General features: G+C 36.1%; 1 protein-coding gene across 1 annotated transcript in view; it reads right to left on the reverse strand.

Annotated features, from left to right (window-relative positions):
- The window catches only part of AP3B1 (adaptor related protein complex 3 subunit beta 1), a 242,885-nt gene that overhangs the window by 213,218 nt on the left and 8,901 nt on the right, over positions 1-20,766 (reverse strand). The window contains exons 2-3 of the mRNA XM_037032382.1: positions 7,770-7,845; positions 462-536 (exon numbers count right to left, since the gene is read on the reverse strand). Coding sequence (XP_036888277.1) covers positions 462-536; positions 7,770-7,845 — 151 coding nt within the window. The remainder of the gene's footprint in view (positions 1-461; positions 537-7,769; positions 7,846-20,766) is intronic.

Genomic DNA, 20,766 nt, shown 5'->3' on the forward strand with positions numbered 1-20,766 from the left:
CTAAACACGTAAACTGTACAAGTACATCCTAGAGTAATTACCCCCCAAATATATAAACAAGACAAAGAAATACAGCTTCAAAGATATTAATAATACTTGACTGTAAGTGAAAAGACTCCCTGTATCTTTAAGTTCCACCTTACATCCACCTGAAACTCCAGGTGTCACCAGGTCCTTAAAAATATTCTTCAGTGGAGACAGTTCCTTCTTCCAAACTGCCCAGATTCAAAAGGAGGACCAGGCGTATTCGTTACGCTGACAATGGGCCAACAGGAGGCACATGTGCTTGCGTTTTGACTTTCATGCAGGTATCACTACTTCCTACTGAGTAAACATGCCCTCCTGAGAATCAACAAAAATCTAGTGATACTTAAATATCTTATGTTGCATTTCAATTAAGTAAAGAGCATATGATTTTTTCCAACAAAACAAATCATGAAAATTATGAATCAAAACAGTACCTCAATATTTTTACTGGCCACATTCTTCACAACAGCAGGAAACAGTTCAGATGCATTTTTCCCTTTTGCAATCATCTGAAGAATAAAAGTGGAAGATCAGAGCTGCAACTTCTTTTAAATTATTCATTTAAAAACAAAACATAAATTCCACACATATTCCACATTAAATATTTAGAAGACTGAATCAGCAAATAAGCTATGTAATTAACAAGCTGAACTCTTTTTGAGTCATCTTACTTATCCCAACTATGTGCAGAAAACAGCAAAGGACAATCAGTCTTTCATATGATAATATAAAAATGCAAATATATAAACATATTAAGGAAGAAATATATAGTAGTTTAAAATATAACAAACTATTTATAATAGTTTTCTCTGGCTAATGGGGTTGTACTTTTTAAATATTTGTATTGTTTTTATGTTCCAAGTTCTTCCATTATAGATGAATTGCAATGGGCCCTAGTTGGTGTAGCTCAGTGGACTGAGCAAGGGCTGCAAACCGAAGGGTCACCAGTTCAATTCCCAGTCAGGGCACATGCCTGGGTTGCAAGCCAGGTCCTCAGTGGGGTCCAGGTGAGAGACAACCACACACTGATGTTTCTCTCCCTTTCTTTCTCTCTCTCTTCCCCTCTCTCTAAATAAATAAATAAAATCTTTAAAAAAATAAAAGATGTATTGCAATGGGGTGGGGAACATGCAGAAGAAACACTATTCTCAACCAAAGCAATTCTTTTTTCCTTAGCCTTACTTCATAGGTTCCCCAATTTCTCCAACCACTAGTTCTCAAAGTTTCCTTCACCAAGTGCTCTCTCTCCACCCACTAAAGTTAGGTGCACCACCACCTTTTCAGGCTAGGCTATTCTACAATCTCTGAAACTCCAAAGATTTCATTCACCTTCATGACTTAACTCTATGGGAATCAACTCCACAGACTCCAGCCCTAACTCTGAGTCTTAGTTCTACTTCTCTAACTGGACATCATTAGATGACTCTCTTATCCCAAACTTATTATGTATAAAACCAAACTCATTTCTCATGATAAAATGGTACAATTTTCTCTGCTAAAATTTCCCTTCACCAATTTTCCCAAAAATTGTAATACCAAACATATCAAACAATTATGCCAAAAATCATAGAATTATCTTGGTCTCTTATAACTAGGACTTGCGATTTCTTAATACATTCAAGCTCATCCCTTCTTACTGCTACTTCCTAGCACAGGTCAGTATCACCTCACAAAGGGCTTTTCCCAGTCTCCTCCTCCTATCCACAGTGGACATCACTGACAGGTTAAGCCCGGCTCACAGATTTCAAAAGCCCCTGACTGCCTCAGAGTTCAAACTACTTCACTTAATGTTTGAATACCCTCACAATTTGCACTAAGCTCATCAACCATTATCGTTCTACATCAAGGCTATTACCAAAGTGAACTGATCTACTTACTCCCTACTAGAATATTCTCTGGCTCCTCTATGCCTATGCTCATATGAGGGAGGACCCCCCCAAACCTGAAATTTATTAATTAAAAATTGTGTATGTATTCTTACACTTTCAAACTTCAGTCACCTACAGTACACCTATCAAGGCGTTTTTTTCCACTGCTCAGAACAGTTTGTGAACTCGTTGATTGTGATGCCTTTTAGTGCTTCTGCCATTTTTTGTTTCACCTCTTACACATTGGCAAAACATTTTTGAGAACTTTTTTCATCCAGGGAATCAAACAAAAAGTAGCTTGCGGCAAGATAGGTGAATAGGGAGGGTAGGGCAGGGGTCCATGCTGTTTTTGGTCAAAAAATGCTGAACACTCAGGGTGGTGTGGGCAGGGGCACTTGTAAATCACTCATCATGAAATGGGCCAAGTGTGTTGAGTCCTCAAAAAAAATTCACTGAAGCCAAACACAGCCTCTCACGATGCCAGCTGATACACTAATGCAGGTGGGTTCCCAGAACACCCACCTAACAGAGGAAGCCTGTACTACAAGGGGCCTGCCCACCAAAGGTCAGCCCAGATTTGGGGGCCCCCCCTCATATCATGACTCCAACCCAAGTCTTTTTACTTTTCTGTGTTCTAACCTTCTACATAGAGTATCATCAAATTCTAATCGTTTTCCCTTATACAACCATCTACTAACACTTAGTTCATTATGGCATCCAAGCCTAATTTCCTCTAAAATTTGTCAAATGTTACTTTTCATTTGGATTTCTAGTGTGTTTTTGTTTTCATTTACTTCAGTTTTATGTGTACCTGTATTCTTCTTTCACTCTCATTCTCACAATATGTTTTTATGTATTTTAAGCCTAGACTTTGGTAGCCACAAATAAAGTACAAGATTATTTTTTTGAAAAGGATGCTTTATGAATTACATACCATATCTAAGAAACAATCAAAAAAGACAAAAGGTATTCATCTGATCAATTTATGACAAATGTTTAATAGATACTATTTTTTTACTGTGTGATATTTTAAGCATTAGAACCCCAGGTAGCAATTTCTCAGAAGACCTATCTACAAGACAGCTTTAAAATACTCTACCACAAGCTACTCTTTTCATACTCTGTTTCCTTACCTGTGATATTATTTGAGTATTTTATAAAATATGCTAAGTAACACAAAAGTTTCACAAAATGCTGCAGCTAAAAATCTTTATATGATATTTTCACCTCTCTCAATGTCCTCATCTGTAAAGTAGGGAGAGAGTGATTAAATGTTCTCTAGGGCCCTTTCAGTTACTCAACAATGACTTAAAGTCAGAGATTCTGTCCCACTGTAGCCTATCCTAAGGCTTCCTCAACTTTATTCTACCGAATGCTATTCAAAAGGATGTTAATACCTGAGAGAAGGAGAAAAAAACCCATAGTCGAAGTCATTCAATAAATATCTCCTGCCCTGGCTGGTGTGACTCAGTGGATTGAGTGCTGGTCCCCAGTTGGAGGCATGCAAGAGGCAACCAATCAATGTTTCTGCTGCTCTCTTCCTTCCTTCCCCACCTCAATTAAATTAATTAATTAGTTAATTAATTCCTGAGAGATCACTACATACCAGGGACCATTTTAGGCTTGAAGGATACAACCAAGAACAAAACACAGTTCTTGCCCACTAGAGCTCGCCTTCTACTGGGGGTGCAGGACATAACACCATATATACATGGAGTGGTAAAAGAGTATAAGGAGAAAAATAATGGTACATTCGAGATATTTTGGAAAACAATGACCTACCCACTAGTCACCACCTGGGGAATACGTGGATACAGGATACCCCCTTCCCTAGCATAATTTACCATCTAATTATCAGTGGCCCTAACATTACCTACTACTTAAGTTTAAGAGAAATACCTATTTAACTCCTTTACCCGTTTTAATTAAATTGGTTATTTGCTGGCTTGTATGAGTTTTAAAATATATTCTTATCAGAAACAATTTGAAAATATCCCCTACTTTTTAAAAAGATTTTTATTTACTTATTTATTTTTAGAGAGGGGAAGGCAGAGAGAAGGAGCACGAGAGAAACATCACTGCAGCTGACTCTCAAGAGCCCCCCCACCAAAGACTGGCCTGCATCCCAGGCATGTGCCCTGACTGGTAATTGAACCCATGGCCCTTTGGTTCACAGGCCGGCACTCAATCCACTGTGCTACACCAGCCGGGACCATAATGCAGCTTTATCAATGCAAAAATACAAGAAAAACAAAGGAGATAAAAATATTTGAAAATAAAATATAAATCTCTCATAATTTCAAGATGATGTAATTATCTATCCAGAAAATACAAGCAGGGATTCCAAAAAACTATCAAAGGTTAGAGAGTTCAATGATAAGGCCAAATGCAAGAAAATAGGGAAGTCATTTGTTTTCCTACATGCCAATAATAATTTTAAACATATAATTAAGGGGACCATTCATAATGGTAACCAAGATTTTAAAATACACAGAAACACCTCTAACAAGAAATGCATAAGATCTCCATGATGAAAACTATAAACTACAAATATAATGCCACTGAAAGTCAGAAAAAAGGAAAGAAGGAATGAATATATACATTCCATATCATCCTAATCAAAATTCAAAAATAATTTTTAGTTGAACTAGACAATCTGGCTCTAAAATTTATCTGAGGATGAAACTTTTACTTTTTATACCGCAATATTATTTGAAAATTTACAAATGTGTACTTGTATCATTTTATAATAAAAAAATTTTTCAGGTTACTGAGACATAATTTTCCAGCTTACTGAGATATGTAAACACTGTGTAAGTTTAAAGCGCCAAAAGGTACATGAGAAGATGGTCAACATCACTAATTGTCAGGGAAATGCCAACTGAATCCATGAGTTGTCACCTCAAGCCCGTGAGAACGGCTATCATCAAAAAAAATGAGAGAGAGAAACAGCAAGTATGGGTTAGGATACGGAGAAAAGGGAAGTCTTGTGCATTGCTGGTGAGAATGTAAACTGGTACAGTCACCATGGAAAAAAGTATGGAGTTTTCTCAATACTTTTGAACAATGACATTCCTAGGGATCCAGCAATTACATTCCTGGGAATACAGCCTAAGAAAATAAAATCACTAATTCAAAGCGGTATCTGTACTCTCAAGTTCACTGCAGCATTATTCAGCATAGCCAAGATACGGAAACAACCTAAACATCTTTTCAAGAGATGAATAGCTTAAGATATGTGATGCACACAGACACACAGACATATATATGTTGATTTATATATATGAATAGCACTGAATAATATGAATACTATGAATAATATTCACCCACAAGAAAGAAGGAAATCCTGCCATTTGTTAACACATTGATAGATCATCTTGAGGCCATTATGCAAAGTGAAAAAATAATTTTTAATTACTTATCATTTTCCTACAGTTAAAAAACTAAGTTTGAAATTCACCTTTATACAAACTTCCTGATGAGAGACAGTCTATAACTAATAGGCATATATAGTTGTATCCATTTCTCTATGATACATTTATTTACAGTTAAATTATACTTATGATAAATAATCCAGATTATGAGAACATTGATTTTTATTTATCAGTTTAAAAGAAGAATGACAAAAAAATACAACATTTTCAGATTTAGGAATTTTAATAGTATCCTCAGATTTAGTAAAATAATTTACCTTTTTAGGAAGTAAAAGCCAAAAATGAATAAAATAATTAAGAAAAGTACTTGCTTTCCATGGTAGTCTAAGACTGTAACCTACAGGAATACAAACTAAAAACAAAGCAATCTGGCAATCAATTGGAAAGTTACAAATGATCTATGACTTTTAAAAATTCTGTAAAAACATTAAAACTTTATTTCTGTCAGTTATAAATACATAGAAAAATGAAAACAGTAAAACTAACATTTTTTAGTGCAGTATAATTTAGAACATTAGAAACACCGAGCATTAACTAAGTGTAGTTTGAATGGCCTGGCCTTCTCACCATTTAACTTAAGATCCTGAGCAATCTTTTCTATTCCTTGGTAGATTACCAAACTCCTTTTCAAATTCAGATTTCCTTTCGACATTTCATCCTTTGCCCTTTCACTGTCATGAATTATTTGAAGTTTCAGGCAGCGCCACTTTTTCTGGTGTATCTCCATCCTTTTCATCACAACCGGCTTCCTCACTTGCGAGGAAAAGTCACCGGCACTAAGTTCCTCCAGCTACATATTTGGAGTCTCTCAAACAGTGGCAGTGAGACCATTCCCACAGTCAGCTATTCTGGTATAACTCCATTTACAGTCTATGATTTTAATTTCCTCAGTTATCACTTCTCATTTCTTTACTGCATTTTCATTTCATCTTTATTGACCAAATCCCTCTTTCAATTATCGATTTTTGTAAAATATCAAGCGGGTTTCTCATTGGGAAACAAGGAGAAAATACAACTACATGTTATATGCATGAACTGGCCAAAATGCAGTGCCCAATCACTAAAAGACTGTGAAAGAAGTGACATAACTTTTCACTGATTTGTGATGGACATTTGTTATCTACATAGTGAGTGGTGGATTGAAGAGTCAGTGGTGAAGTTTATACAGATGCAATTACTACATCAACATACCACAATAACTGGAATTTTAACCATGTTGTTGGGGGACTGAGAGACTGCATTATTTAAGTACATACAAATGGCATGCAATGCCAGAACTACCTGTCCACAAATGCAGCATAACATTAACAAATGAAAAATTTACAAAAGAATCTTCAACATTCCCCCTTCATTACCAAATAACATAAACCTGAATGTAACCATCAAGTAATTTATAGGTGTTTTACAGGTACTATGAGTTTCTGAATTTATATTTGGGTTTCATAACTCACCTCTTAACAGAACATACTGCTATCCATAATCATCTTTCATAAATGGGATTTGGACTTTGATATTTTAAGAAAGGAGATTTCAAGCTCCCATACGGGGCAGTTGTGTTGTCATCTTATTACAATAGAGTTTATTTGTGCAACTACACAACTTTACTGCATTTTGACCTTACATAAAAATGTGTAGAAAATAAAATGGGGAATGGTGCATAAAAAGCATAGTAGTAATGAAAAAGACAAGTTTTGTGAATTTAATTCCACTGAACTGAGCTAGTTCTGTAAAACAGTTTCACAGAACCATCACGCATTAGACAGTCACTAAATTATGACAGTTTTTTTCACTCTGAATGTAAAAAAACAAATACAAAGAAAGCAGTGCAACACAACTTGCAAAAATATTTTATTAATGATTTTAAAAATAATTAGGAACTGCATTATATTTTTAGCTCTCTGACAATAGAAACCCCCAACTAATATTAGCCCATTGTATGGGTTTTGCATTGCAAGTGAAAACTGGACAAGGCTCTTATATTTACTAATACTCATTAGCAGTTCTGTGCTACTAAATTGAATAAAACATTTCTATTGGAATTAATAAAACTTAAAACACAGAAAGCATGCTCACAATTTTTAGGTCATAAAATAACAAAAAAAATCCATTAGCTAATTAATATCCCTCTTTGTAGAAAGTCAAAATATTGCTGTATATAATCTTTCCTCAAAATGATTAGCACTCTTTATCTCACAGGAGAAGTATCTTGATATTAAGAGATAGGGAAATCAAAACACAGAAAAAACAGAATTAGAACTCAAGTTTCTAATTTTAACACTTCAGTATCTCTTATAAAACACTTCAGATACAAAGTTCTAAGTTAACACTGAAAGGCAAATGGCATGTTCAATTTGGTATTTAACATTATATTTAATATGTATATTTAATACAATCACTACATGTTCATTTTCCAAAAGTCAAAATGATCCATTTTACTTACCCCAACAATCCGTTTCATTGCATCCAATTTAGCAGAATCTTTGTTGCTCTCCAACATTTGCTTGAGATCTTCATTCCTATACAAAAGAAAAGTCCATATTTAGATTTTCTCATTATACATCTATTAAAACATATCATTTTCATAAGAATTAGAAATACGGTAGGCAATGTTAAATAACTGCATTCTTATTTATAATTAAATATGTATTTCCTGTCTTAACCCTACAAAATCATATGAAGGCTTACTTTCATCTAATTAAAAACACAACTGGGAAATATATAAACAGTAGAGACAGTAATATATAAAAACTATATCTGAGGATATACAATTACCAAACAGTAAATTACTACAAATGTTCACTGTAATGAATTTACTATCCTTTCTTAAAATGTGTCAGACTCTTTCACATTGCACAGGTAACTAAAAAAGGGGGAAATTAATATTACCACATATGAGGTTTTTTTCTTCTAACTTTTTGTTATTCAGCTATTTTACTTAGTGAGCATGTATACTTTTTATAAATGAAAAACCTAAACGCTAAAGTTTATAGGAACTAATTTCCTAGAAAAAAGTGTGATTATACATATGCATGTCAAAAAACAAAGAAAATTCATTTTCTCATTCCTGATCCTCTTTACTTTTCCCCAACAGTCCTCCATCATTCTTCTCCATCAGTGCTACCCGGAGAGAGAAGTGAGCAGTGAAGAATAATGAACTGTCAGTTTTTAAGAAGTCCCAACCTCTAAAACCAGTTATATCCTTTTCATGGCCTAAGGAAACTTCTTTCTTCTGCTCCGAGACACCAGAGCCCCTCCCCACCACCGTTAGGTCCTGACATGCTCTCGGACACTACAAACAAGAGAACAGGGGCCCAATATTACAGCCAAATGGTTTGCTTTGTGTTTACAGAAAAGACAGTCTTCAACAACAAATGTAAGTATCTTTTGTCCTGACACAGGCAGAGTAATAATAATTTGAGGTTCAGAGAAAAGAGACAAGGAAAACCCTAGGAACTATTTCAACCTGATGTAATATTCAACTTCTCACAGATAGATCATGACAATTCTGATATAAATTAAACATTTCTTTCCAAATTCCTCTTTGCTTGTTACCAAAGCAATAAAGATTTGAAAGAGTTAATGCCATGACCCCTAGTTTACCCTCATAATACACTCAGTTGTACTGAGTCATTTTAAGTCTGCCTCCCTCACATCTTAATTCAAACATGGTCTATTAACATGTTATTGCATTAACTCACATTTTAAAAAATTCTCTTTGATAAACATCAAAAGTTGATTCAAATTAATGCTAAACTGGCAATACTTTCATTGCCTCTGCTGAAAACCAATATTTGTTTCAAATATGTATTTTTTTTATTTACCTAGTTCTTCACTTAACTATTTCCCTGTACCTTTCCAACTTTAAGTATTAGGACACCAACTTTATTTTTACATAAGTGACATCTTGTGGTGTTAAGTGGTATAACCTTTCATGTTCAAAATATGCCTGTTTTTATAGTTTCAAATCAGAGAGAAAAACATGTAACTGGACCATTAAAGAAAATCTTACCATCACCAGGAAGCCACTCTGCTTCAGCACCAGTATAAAGCAACAACTAAGTTTACCAGTTACATATAAGAACCTAGGAGGTAGCAGGACTTTTAGATAGAAAAAATTGCCATAAAAAATTATAATCCAGCCCTGGCTGGTGTAGCTCAGTGGATTGAGCATGGGCCTGCAAACCAGAAGATCGCGGTTCGATTCCCCGTCAGGGCACATGCCTGGGTTGCAGGCCAATTCCCAGCAGGGGCCAGTTCCCAGCAGGGGATGCACCAAAAGCAACCATACATTGATATTTCTCTCCTTCTCTCCTTCCCTTCCCTTCTAAAGATAAATAAATAAAAATTAAAAAAAAAAGAAAAAGAATACCTAAATTTAAAAAAAAAGAAAAAAATATATATATATAATCCGTAAGTCTTTAAAACCTCCCACTCCATTTAAAGACGACGTAAATTAAGGAAAATGTTAAGACTGCAGCACTGTACGCTGTATCAGTGCCACTCAAAGTGTGAGTGGAAAAAGTCTGCTCCAGGAACCATTACCAATCCACACACAGCTGTTAGAATCCGCTGAGTTATGCACTGAGCTGAGAGCAAGCACAGTTAGAAAACTGACAGAGCAATTCAACAGTGTAACATCGTATCTTCTGATCTAAGAAAAATAGGGGCTTGTATTCTGCATGGTTTTTTTTATTTCCTAGTAATTTATTTTTTTCATTTTCCTAGTAATTTACTTTTTGTTGTACTGTATTTTTCAGCCAATAAGACGCACTAGGTTTTAGAGGAAAATAAGGAAAAAATTTTTGAAGCAACAATTATGGTAAAATATTTAATAACATAAATAACATAATACTTCACCAATGTAAATGTAGATAGAACTCAACAGCAGCATTAACAACCATTATTCCTCCCAAATGAGGGGGGTGTCTTATAATCTGAAAAATATGTTGTCTTTACTGAAGTGTTCATCCATGATGGACTGAAAATTTTAAAAGACCCTTCATCAGTTTGAGTGCCGTGCTCTACACAATCACCTTCTTTTTCCTCAAAACACTCACCCAAATTTATACACCATAGAAAGCAACACATGGAACTTAAATCCAGGAATGATGGATTGAAAAATGTGGTAAGGAAGAGCAAATTCCAATCAGAGACACATCCCAAAAGGATGCATCAAAATCTTTACAGAGGGGAGGGCTGGACCTTTTTCAAGCCCTCCTGTCAAGATTTCTACACATATAACATGGGCACCACACCTCTTCCTGCTTTGAGAACCACTCAAAAGATGTTCCTATGCCAACTGGTGCACTGTACACATGAATAGGTATGCAGGGAAAAAAGACTGGCAATAAAAGTCAGAATCCTGCTTTTTCCTGTCTGCTATGCAGCTAAAGGAGTAGACCCCCTCAGTAAGTTATGTGCACAACGTGAAGGGTTAGAAACTTTCAGTTCGGTTATGCCATCTTGAGGATACTTAGAACCTTGTATAGTTTCTGGCACAAAGCCTGCACTAAATAAAACAAGAGTTAGTAAAACAGAAAACCCCAGCTACCTAAACATCTACCTACAAATGCTCTAAAAGGAGGAGCCATAAATTATCCAAGTAAAATGCGTGAATTTTTCCTCCTATTCTGTTCACAAAATTAAAAATAGTCTACAATTGCTATCACCACCTCCTCAACCCTTACTAATCTTTTCTCTCATTCCTGTTAAAATTTCTCTCACAAAGATAACAAATAACTTTCTAATTAAAAAACCCAATACAAAAAATTCATAAATACTTTTACATTATTCCTCCACCTTTGATACAATGACCAATAATCCTCCATCTTGAAATTCCCTCATCCCTTAGATTCTGTCACTCTATTCTCATCTGGTTTCTATTTGCATTTGTGACAAACCAATGAACAAAAATGCCAGAAATCCTTGTGTCCTTGCCCTCAGAGTTTTTGTTCTAATGAGTAAAATCATTCAACAAACTTATTAAATAGCTAAAGTATAAGTACTGAGATGATATAAAGGAAAATTAGAACAGGGAAGAGGAAATGCAGAAGGGAAATGAGGAGACAATTTTAAATAGAATGGTCATAGTAGGTTAAATAAAGAGATATCTGAACAAGAATTACAAACGAGGATGTTAGCCACGCAGATACTGGGTGTATCACTCTAGGCAAAAGAGACAATGAAAGTAAGGTTAAATAATACTAAGGACTCTGGTGTTTATGCTCAATTAAATAAGGCACCTCTGGAGGGCTTTGAATAGAGAAGAGTCATGATTTAATTAATATATATGTCATGATCTAATATATTTTACATAGATATAGATATAGATACACATGATATACCAAAAGGACTAGAACTTGAGGGGCAAAAAGACAGAGAAGGGAACCAATGAAATGGTATATAAAAATCTGTGTACAAACACCCTCAAGTAGTTAGCTACAATTTTCCCAGGGCAAGATCAGAAAATCCAGCAGAAAACAGAAGGTGGGAGGGAGGTTAAATACCTGCAAAGAGATTTCAGCAACCACACACAGCTGTGAAAAGAAGATGGCATTCCAGTATCTCCCAAGCAGAGAAGCCTTGATAAATAGCCTGGCTTTCAGTTAAGATCACAGAAGGGCCACAGGGGAAGAGTAAGGATATTTTCTAAGAGTATGAGAAAAACTGAAATAATCAAGGTCTTACAAAGCCTAAAAGTGAGCTGAAACAGGATCAAACTGGTCTGCTAGTACTCTATCTGCCTGTCTGAAAAAAACACAAATCACTTTGGAAGAAAAATATATCATCCAGAGCCTCAACAATGTTTTTATCCTAAATATTCAGCATCTAATCAAAATCTAAGATATATGCTAAAAACATGAACAAATGACAAAAAAAACAAGAATGAAACAAGAAACAAGCAGATCCATAGGTACCTCAGATACTAGAGTTATTGGGCAAGGATTTTAAAGTAACTACAATTAATATGGTCAGGAAAAGATGGACAAAATAGATTAAATGATAGGGAATACCAACGAAGTAGTATAAACTATACAAAATAATTAAATGGACATCCAGAACTGATAAACACAGTATATGAAATTAAGAACTCACCAGCCCAGACTGGTGTGGCTGAGTCAGGGTTGGGCATTGACCCCAAAACTAGAAGGTCACTGGTTCAATTCCAGGTCAGGACACATGCCTAGGTTGCAGGCCAGGTCCCCAGTTGGGGCCTTGCAAGAGGCAACCGATCAATGTTTCTCTCCTTATCCCTCTCTAAAAATAGATTAATAATATTTTTATTAACTTTTTTTGTTGTTCAAGTACAGTTGTCTGCATTTTCCCCTCACCTCTCTCCCCACACCAGCCACCCCCACTTCCCACCCTTGATCCTACCCCTCTTTGGTTTTGTCCATGTATCCTTTATAGTTGTTCGTGAAAATCCTTCTCCCTTTTCCCCCATTATCAGCTCCCATCTCCTCTCTGGTTACTGTCAGTTTATTCTTAATCTCGGTGTCTCTGGTTATATTTTGCTTGCATGTTTGCTTTGTTGATTAGGTTCCACTTATAGGTGATATCATATGATATTTGTCTTACACCACCTGGCTTATTTCACACATAATGCTCTCCATAAACAAGTCAACAAATAACAATTGTTGGAGAGGATGTTGAGAAAAGGGAACCCTAGTGCACTGTTGGTGGGAATGCAGACTGATGAAGCCACAATGGAAAACAGTATGGAATTTCCTCAGAAAACTAAAAATGAAACTGCCTTTTGACCTAATAAATTTTTTAGGTCACCAGACAGGTTTACAGCCAACTAGAAAGAGCGAAAAACAAAATTATTGAACTGGAATGCAGGTCAAAAGAAAATACATAACTTGAAGCACAGAGGTATAAAAGAATGGAAAACAGAAAGCAGCATCAGAGGAAGGTGGGACATAGTCAAAATATCTAAAATACCTCTAATTAGTGTCCCAAAAAGAAAGGAGAGAGAAAGAATGAGACAAAAGCAATATTTCAAGAAATAATGGCTAATAATTTTTCCAGACTGATGAAATGCATAAAACAACCCACTGAAAAATCTTAGGAAAAGGACAAACTGCTAAAAATCAAACAGAATGAAAAAAAATCTCAAAAGAATGCAGAGGGGAAAAAAAACATCTCCTTAAGGAAAAGGTCAGCAAACCTTTTCTGTAAAGGGCCAGATAGTAAACACTTTAGGTATTACAGGCCATACCATCTGTGATCTAAGCACTCAATTTACCATTGTAGGGTGAAAGCAGCTGCAGACAATAAACAAGCATGGCTGTGTTCTAATAAAACTTTATTTATATAAACAGGTCAGCCAAATTGCTAACTCCTGCCTTAAAAGGACCATCAATAATACTGATGGCTAACTTTTTGACATAAAGGCCAGAAGATAATGAAATAACATCTTTAAGGGACTGAAGGAAAAAAATAATAAAGGTCAACATATAGGCCTGACAGTGTGTGGCTGGGTGTCATCCCACAAAGCAAAAGGTTGCCAGTTCAATTCTCAGTCAGAGCACATGCCTGGGTTGTGTGTTCAGTCCTTGGTCAGGGGATGTGTGAAAGGCAACCAGTCAATGGTTCTTTCCCTCTCTTTGCCCTTCCCTTCCCCTCTCTCTAAAAGTAAATACATAAACTCTTTATTTTAAAAAGATCAACATATAATTCTATACCCACTGAAAATATCCTTCGAAACTAAAGGTGAAATAAAGTGGTCTTCAGACTAATAGATGCTGAGGATCTGTCTATGGCCATACCACTGTGAACATGCCCAATCTTGTCCAAAAGCTGATAATCTAGTGCCAGGGCACAAAAGGCTATTATCTTCAAAGAAAGAATTCTAAATTTATATATGCTCTAAATTTAAAGCTTCCATCTATAAAGCAAAATCTGACAGAACTAAAAGAAGAAAAACAAACATCCACAATCGTGACTGGCAATTTTGACATACTTTCTCAGTGAGTGATAGAACAAGCAGACAAAAACTCAATGAAGATGTAGAAAATTTAAACAACACAATCAACCAACTCAACCTGAGACACACCAGGCACTAGATCCAACAACTACAGAACAGACATTCTTTTTCAGTGCCCATAGAACACTTACCAAAATATATGCCAAATAAGATCTCAACAAATTTCAAAGGTCTGAAATCATACAGAGCATGTGAAATTTAACTAGCAATCAATAATAGAAGAATAACTAGAAAAAGGCCAGATGTTCAGAAATACAAGCAACACACTGTAAATGATCTATGAGCCAAGGAAGAAATCATCAGGGAAATTAAAAAACATTTTAACTAACTAATGGAACTACAACATTTCACAACTCATGAGATGCAGCTAAAACAGTACTGAAAAGTAAATTTACATTTCTAAATGCAATATAACAGATTAAAAATCTCTAAGCTTCCATCTCAAAAAGCTAGAAAAAGAATAGCAAATTAAAGTCAAAGAACAAGTAAAATAAGGATAAAAAGATAATTCAGTAGCATAGAAACTAAACTATAATAGAGTCCAATCAACAAAGCTAAAGGTTAGTATCTACTTCAAATATGTTGTTAGAAAGACAACAAGAAAGGCACTTGTCACTGGGCCTAGCACACACATTTTTTCAAGATCCACCATGTGTCAAGAAATGTGCTAGGTAGTGGGGTCCCTGACTTCTTGGGACTTACTTCCTGAGTGAGAATTTAAAGGAAAGAGAGTATAAGGGGAATGACAGAAGGAGGAGGAGGAGGAGGAGGAAGGGCAGAAGGAAGGAAAACATAAAGATAGAAAGACTGGATTAGTACTCAATTAAAAAGAATTAAAATACGGTAACGCAATAAAGCAAAGATTAAGCGGACACAAAAGATCTCTATGGGTAGGTGATCAAATGAGGTCTCAATTGACAAGAGGGAGCCAACCACAGAAATTCTGCCAAGATCATTGGGCAGGAATGTACTTGAATATACGTGACCCAAAAGAAGGTCTATGCATGTAGGCTACGATTTCCTCAAGTACACTAAACTCTGTCCAGCCCCATAACAGACACACAATAAATATCAGTTGAAAGACTAAATGGATATAGACTATATACTAACATGTTTCTTAAGAGGGATACACAAAAACTCCAAGCTTTCACTGGATTCTCAAAAGGATCCATGACCCCAGTAAAGGTTAAACCCCAGGCACATTTTAAAAGCCATGATGCCACACACTTACCACCGAAGTCTCCACATGTACTTGCCAAACCCTCATTAATCCCTTAGACACTTGTTCTCCTGTCAGGCAGCAAGAAGTAGGTTCTACTTTTGCCCAGGCTGTTAGGAATTTCTTCCAGAATGTGGGTATACATCCTTAAAGTTTCAAAGGAAATCTCACAGAATCACTGAGCTAGTTGAGTTTACATACGCTGAGATAAAAACTAGATGGAACAGACAAAAGTTCTTTTTTACTGTTTAAGAGCACTGTAAATGAAAAATGCCACTTGGGGGAGTCTTAGAAACAAAAAATTTATAAACATGAACCAAAAAACTTTTAACATTTTTGCCCTAAAAAATGCCATAAACTAACCAAAAATAAATTAATTAATTTGGGATTCATCTGAGAGAAGTTCCAATTTTCTTAAAATACAAGGGCCCCTTGACTAGTCAATAAAAGCTGATTCAGTAGGAAAATGGACAACGAACATTTCAAAGTGTTTCGCTGAAAGAATAAAGCTAAACATATGAGGGAGAAGACTTAATGCCCTCAAAATTATAAGGACTCGGTGTAATAACAATCTGCACCTGTAAGAGTGGCAAGTATTATGAAATTTGATGGCACCCAGTACTGGAACAGATGTAATAAAAACAGGCTTGACTGTTGGTGCAACCCATCTAAAAGGTAATTTAGCATTATCTGTCATAATTTAAAATATAATGACTTTTGACCTACAATTCTATGTCTAGAAATTTTTCATACAAATAGATATATTCACACAAGTATACAAAAAGTTATCTTGCAGTATTGCTTATACTCATCAAAAAGTGATATTAAGCAAATGTCCCTCAAAACCAGAACTAATGAAATAAAGGGAGAACTAGGAAATATTATACAGTGGTGAAAGAGACTGAAATAGTTTCATATGCTGACTCAAAAAGGCCTCCAAGTTACATGAAGGGAAAAGCAACATACGTGCAGGATACCATATATATTATCATTTGATTTTTTTTTAATTTTCTGGAAAGATGCATACAAATGTGTTCACTGTAGCTTTCTCTGAGTACAGGAAAATAAGTTATATCCTTTCCATATTTCATTTGCCACTAACATGTCTTGCATTTATAGCATATACTTTATTTATTTAGCCACAACTGTAGTATCGTTTTCTAGAACTTATAAAACTATCTAATCTTATTATTAAAAAGTCTCAATGAAACACAGGTGACTACTATTCACATTTAATAGACAAGGAACTGAGGCTCAAATATTGTAAGTACATCATACAAGTAGAGGATTTTACAATATATAAGAAATTCTGCCTTTTGTGAGTGGTGGCAAACAGGGAGAGAACGCTACAAACGCCTCAGGCACACTGCCAGGCACACATCGATCGGTTGCCTCTTGCAAGGCCCCAGCTGGGGACCTGGCCTGCAACCTAGGCATGTGTCCTGACCTGGAATTGAACCAGTGACCTTCTAGTTTTGGGGTCAATGCCCAACCCTGACTCCACCACACCAGTCCGGGCTGGTGAGTTCTTAATTTCATATACTGTGTTTATCAGTTCTGGATGTCCATTTAATTATTTTGTATAGTTTATACTACTTCGTTGGTATTCCCTATCATTTAATCTATTTTGTCCATCTTTTCCTGACCATATTAATTGTAGTTACTTTAAAATCCTTGCCCAATAACTCTAGTATCTGAGGTACCTATGGATCTGCTTGTTTCTTGTTTCAATCTTGCTTTTTGTCATTTGTTCGAGGCGGTGGGGCCCTGCCTGCCCACCCCTACGTGCCGCACACCACCCTCTACCTCATGCACATTTTGTACCTAATGATGTTGTCGTCAAGTCCCTCTTCTGGTAGTTTGTGTCTCGGCTGAAGAAGAAAAGAAATCTTCAGGGGGAAATCCTCTACTGTGGGCAGGTATTCAAAAAATTCCCTTTTAGGGTGATTAAATATTATTTCCAATAAATATTAGTTGAAAAAATAGATAGATACAGACTATATACTAGTATTTCTTAAGAGGAACACAGAAAAACTCCAAGTTTTCACTGAATTCTCAAAATGATTCATGACCCCAATAAAGGTTAAACCCCAAGCACATTTTTAAAACCATGATGCCATACACACACCACAGGCAGTCTCTTCACCTCAGGGTGAAGGACTTTGGTATCTGCCTGTGCTATGACTCCTGCAGTGGGACTCACAACATGTACGGAGAATACTGGGATGTGACTACCACTGGCGCAGTCACTCAGTGCTACCGAGACATGGGGGCCCAGCACAGTGCCCACACCCACACCATCCAGATCATGAAGGTGGAAGAGATTTTGGCCAGCAAGTGCTACTGGTGGGCAGCCAAGCAGTTCCAAGACTCCAAGATCAAGTTCCCACTGCCCCACCAGATGCCAGCACAAGCCATGCTTCACCGTCAAGAAGCCCAACGCCTTCTTTTAAATGCAGGGCTTCCCTGTTCCCTGGTCCACCCAAAAAACTCCTCGTTTGAAAACAAGGATGCTCAGAAGAAAAAAAGAAATTTTAATCTCATATAACTTTTAACTAAAGCCTCAGAGAACTAGGGAATGGCAAGTAATTAAACTTGTATTGTTTTGAAAACTGTCCTTCAAATTTATCACATTGTTGTGGATTTCTACTTTAGAAAGAAGTGAAGGGGATTTCTGATCAAGATGGAGGCCTAGGTAGACATGCCATGCATCCTCATGCACCCACAGAAAGAATTACAACCATATGTCAAAACTAATAGCACCCAGAACCATCAGAAAATCGAGCTGTATGGAAGTCCAACAACCAAGGATTTATCTCCAAATGCGCCAACATCCAAATCATAGGGGTGCCCTAAGGAGAAGAGGAACAGCAAGACACTGAAAACTTATTTTTAAAAATAATAAAAGAAAACTTCCCTAATTTCGTGAAGGAAACAGACATGAAAGTCCAGAAAGCACAGAGAGTCCCAAATAAGTCGACACAATGAGGACCACAATTAAGACACATCATAATTAAAATGCAAAATGTTAAAGATAAAGAGAGAATCTTAAAAGCAGCAAGAGAAAAGCAGAGAGTTATCTACAAAGGAGTTCCCATGAGACTGTCAGCTGATTTCTCAAAAAACTTTGCAGGCTAGAAGGGACTGGCAAGAATTATTCAAAGTGATAAAAAGCAAGGCTCTACAACCTAGATTACTCTAGCCAGCAAAGCTATCATTTAGAATGCGAGGGCAGATAAAGCGCTTCCCAGATAAGGTAGAACTAAAGGAATTTATCATGACCAAGCCATTATTATAGAAAATGTTGAAGAAACTTATTTAAGAAAAAGAAGATTAAAAAGCAACACATTCCACATTCACAACTATCAACAACTGAATCTTAAAGAAAAAAAAAAAAGCAACAAAAAAACCTAAGCTAACAACCAGAACAAGAACAGAATCATAGATACAGAGATCATTTGGATGGTTACTAGCCAGGAGGAGGTAGCGGGAGAATGAGGTAATGGTGCAGGGATTAAGAAGAGTAATCACCTGGCTGGTGTAGCTTCAGTGGATTGAGCGCGGGCCTGTGAACCAGAGAATCACGGTTTGATTCCCAGTCAGGGTTGCAGGCCAGTTCCCCGCAGGGGAGGCAGAAGAGGCAACCATACATTGATATTTCTCTCCCTCTCTCCTTCCCTTCCCCTCTAAGAGATAAATAAATAAAATCTAAAAAAAAAAAAAAAAAGAAGAGTAATCAGCAGGAACAAAACAGAGGAAAGTTAAGAACAGCATGGGAAATGGAAAAACCAAAGAACTTAAACGAAGGACCCGTGGACACGAACTAAGAGGTGGGGAGGATTACTTGAAAGGGGGTAGTGTGCAGAGGGGGGCAAAGGGGGAAAATCGGGACAACTATAATAGTATAATCAATAAAATATACTTAATTTTTTTAAATTTCTGCTTTAAAGTTCAGTATATTATGAGCACGCTTCAAGAACTGTAGAGTAATACCTTGTAAGTATAAATCTATAACCTACAGTGTGTCAACACTTTCTCCCATATTTATAATCTGCTACAAGAAAACTATTACCTTTTTCGTACATTCGAAATTAAAGAAAACTGATCACTGGAACCATAATATACACTAACCCTAACTATTCTCAATAGTAGCCTAAAACATCTGTGATACACTTCTGCATACGTCAAAATAAATTTTATCTCCAATGACATTACTCTGACTGTATTTGGTTAACATTACCTCATGTAGATTCATCAGCTCAAAATTAATTAGTATTACAGAATAGTGTATCCCATCCAAACAATTCATCTTTGCTGGCTCACATGCCTCACTGCCGCTGGCATGCTCCTGCCATAATGGGCACGGTGCCACAGTAACAGATGGGCATGAACACAGACATGCCAAAGAGTCAGCGTGCGCATCAGGTCTGAGTATTAGCATTATATTTTCCTCCAAGAAATTCATAAACTAGGGTAGAATAAATACAAGTTTTCCAAGCTGTGTTAATAAGATATGCCAACTCAAAGCTGGATCCATTTTTTAAAGCTCTTTAGAAAAATAAAAACAACTTTCCAAGGCCACAGAAGGCAAGTAAGTTTTCCATCTGATGAGTTTGGATCAGCTTTCTGTGCAGGGAATTGAGGAAACCAACATGCAATCTCTATCTCAGATGAGCTCTGTCCCTGAAGCACTTGAAAATCTCAGTAACTCCCGTTTTCAGAAAGTCACATGGCAGTGCTGCAAGATGAAAAAGTTCTTGACATTTGTCACATAATACCGTGAATATACTTAACACTACACAACTGCACACTTTAAAATGATTAAGGTGGTAAGGGTAATGTTATGTGTTTTTTACCACAATGAAGAAAAAAAAGTCACACGGTCCTGTCAGGTGTCCTGAGGAAGACTATAACAGGCCTAGAAAGAGAAAACAAGTCAAATTCCTACTTATGAATAGAATCTAACAGTATAAATAACTGAAGTTTATACAGTTATTTAAAAGTGTGCCATCTGTTGAAAAACCACTGTCATCTTAAAAAGTGGTCATTTTAAGAGATTAAGTTATTTTGCATGTAGTTTTAAATTTTTGAAATATAATACATATACTATTGGCCCAACTATATTTAAAAAATTTATCATTTTTACTACATTAATGAAAAAATTTTAAATATTAATAATGCTAAGGAAAAAATCATTTGCTAAGTAATAGACCAGGCCCCAGGATAGAT

The sequence above is a fragment of the Sturnira hondurensis genome, unplaced genomic scaffold (genome assembly GCF_014824575.4).
Source record: "Sturnira hondurensis isolate 20B ecotype Veracruz unplaced genomic scaffold, ASM1482457v3 Scaffold0021354, whole genome shotgun sequence".
Classification (NCBI taxonomy): domain Eukaryota; kingdom Metazoa; phylum Chordata; class Mammalia; order Chiroptera; family Phyllostomidae; genus Sturnira; species Sturnira hondurensis.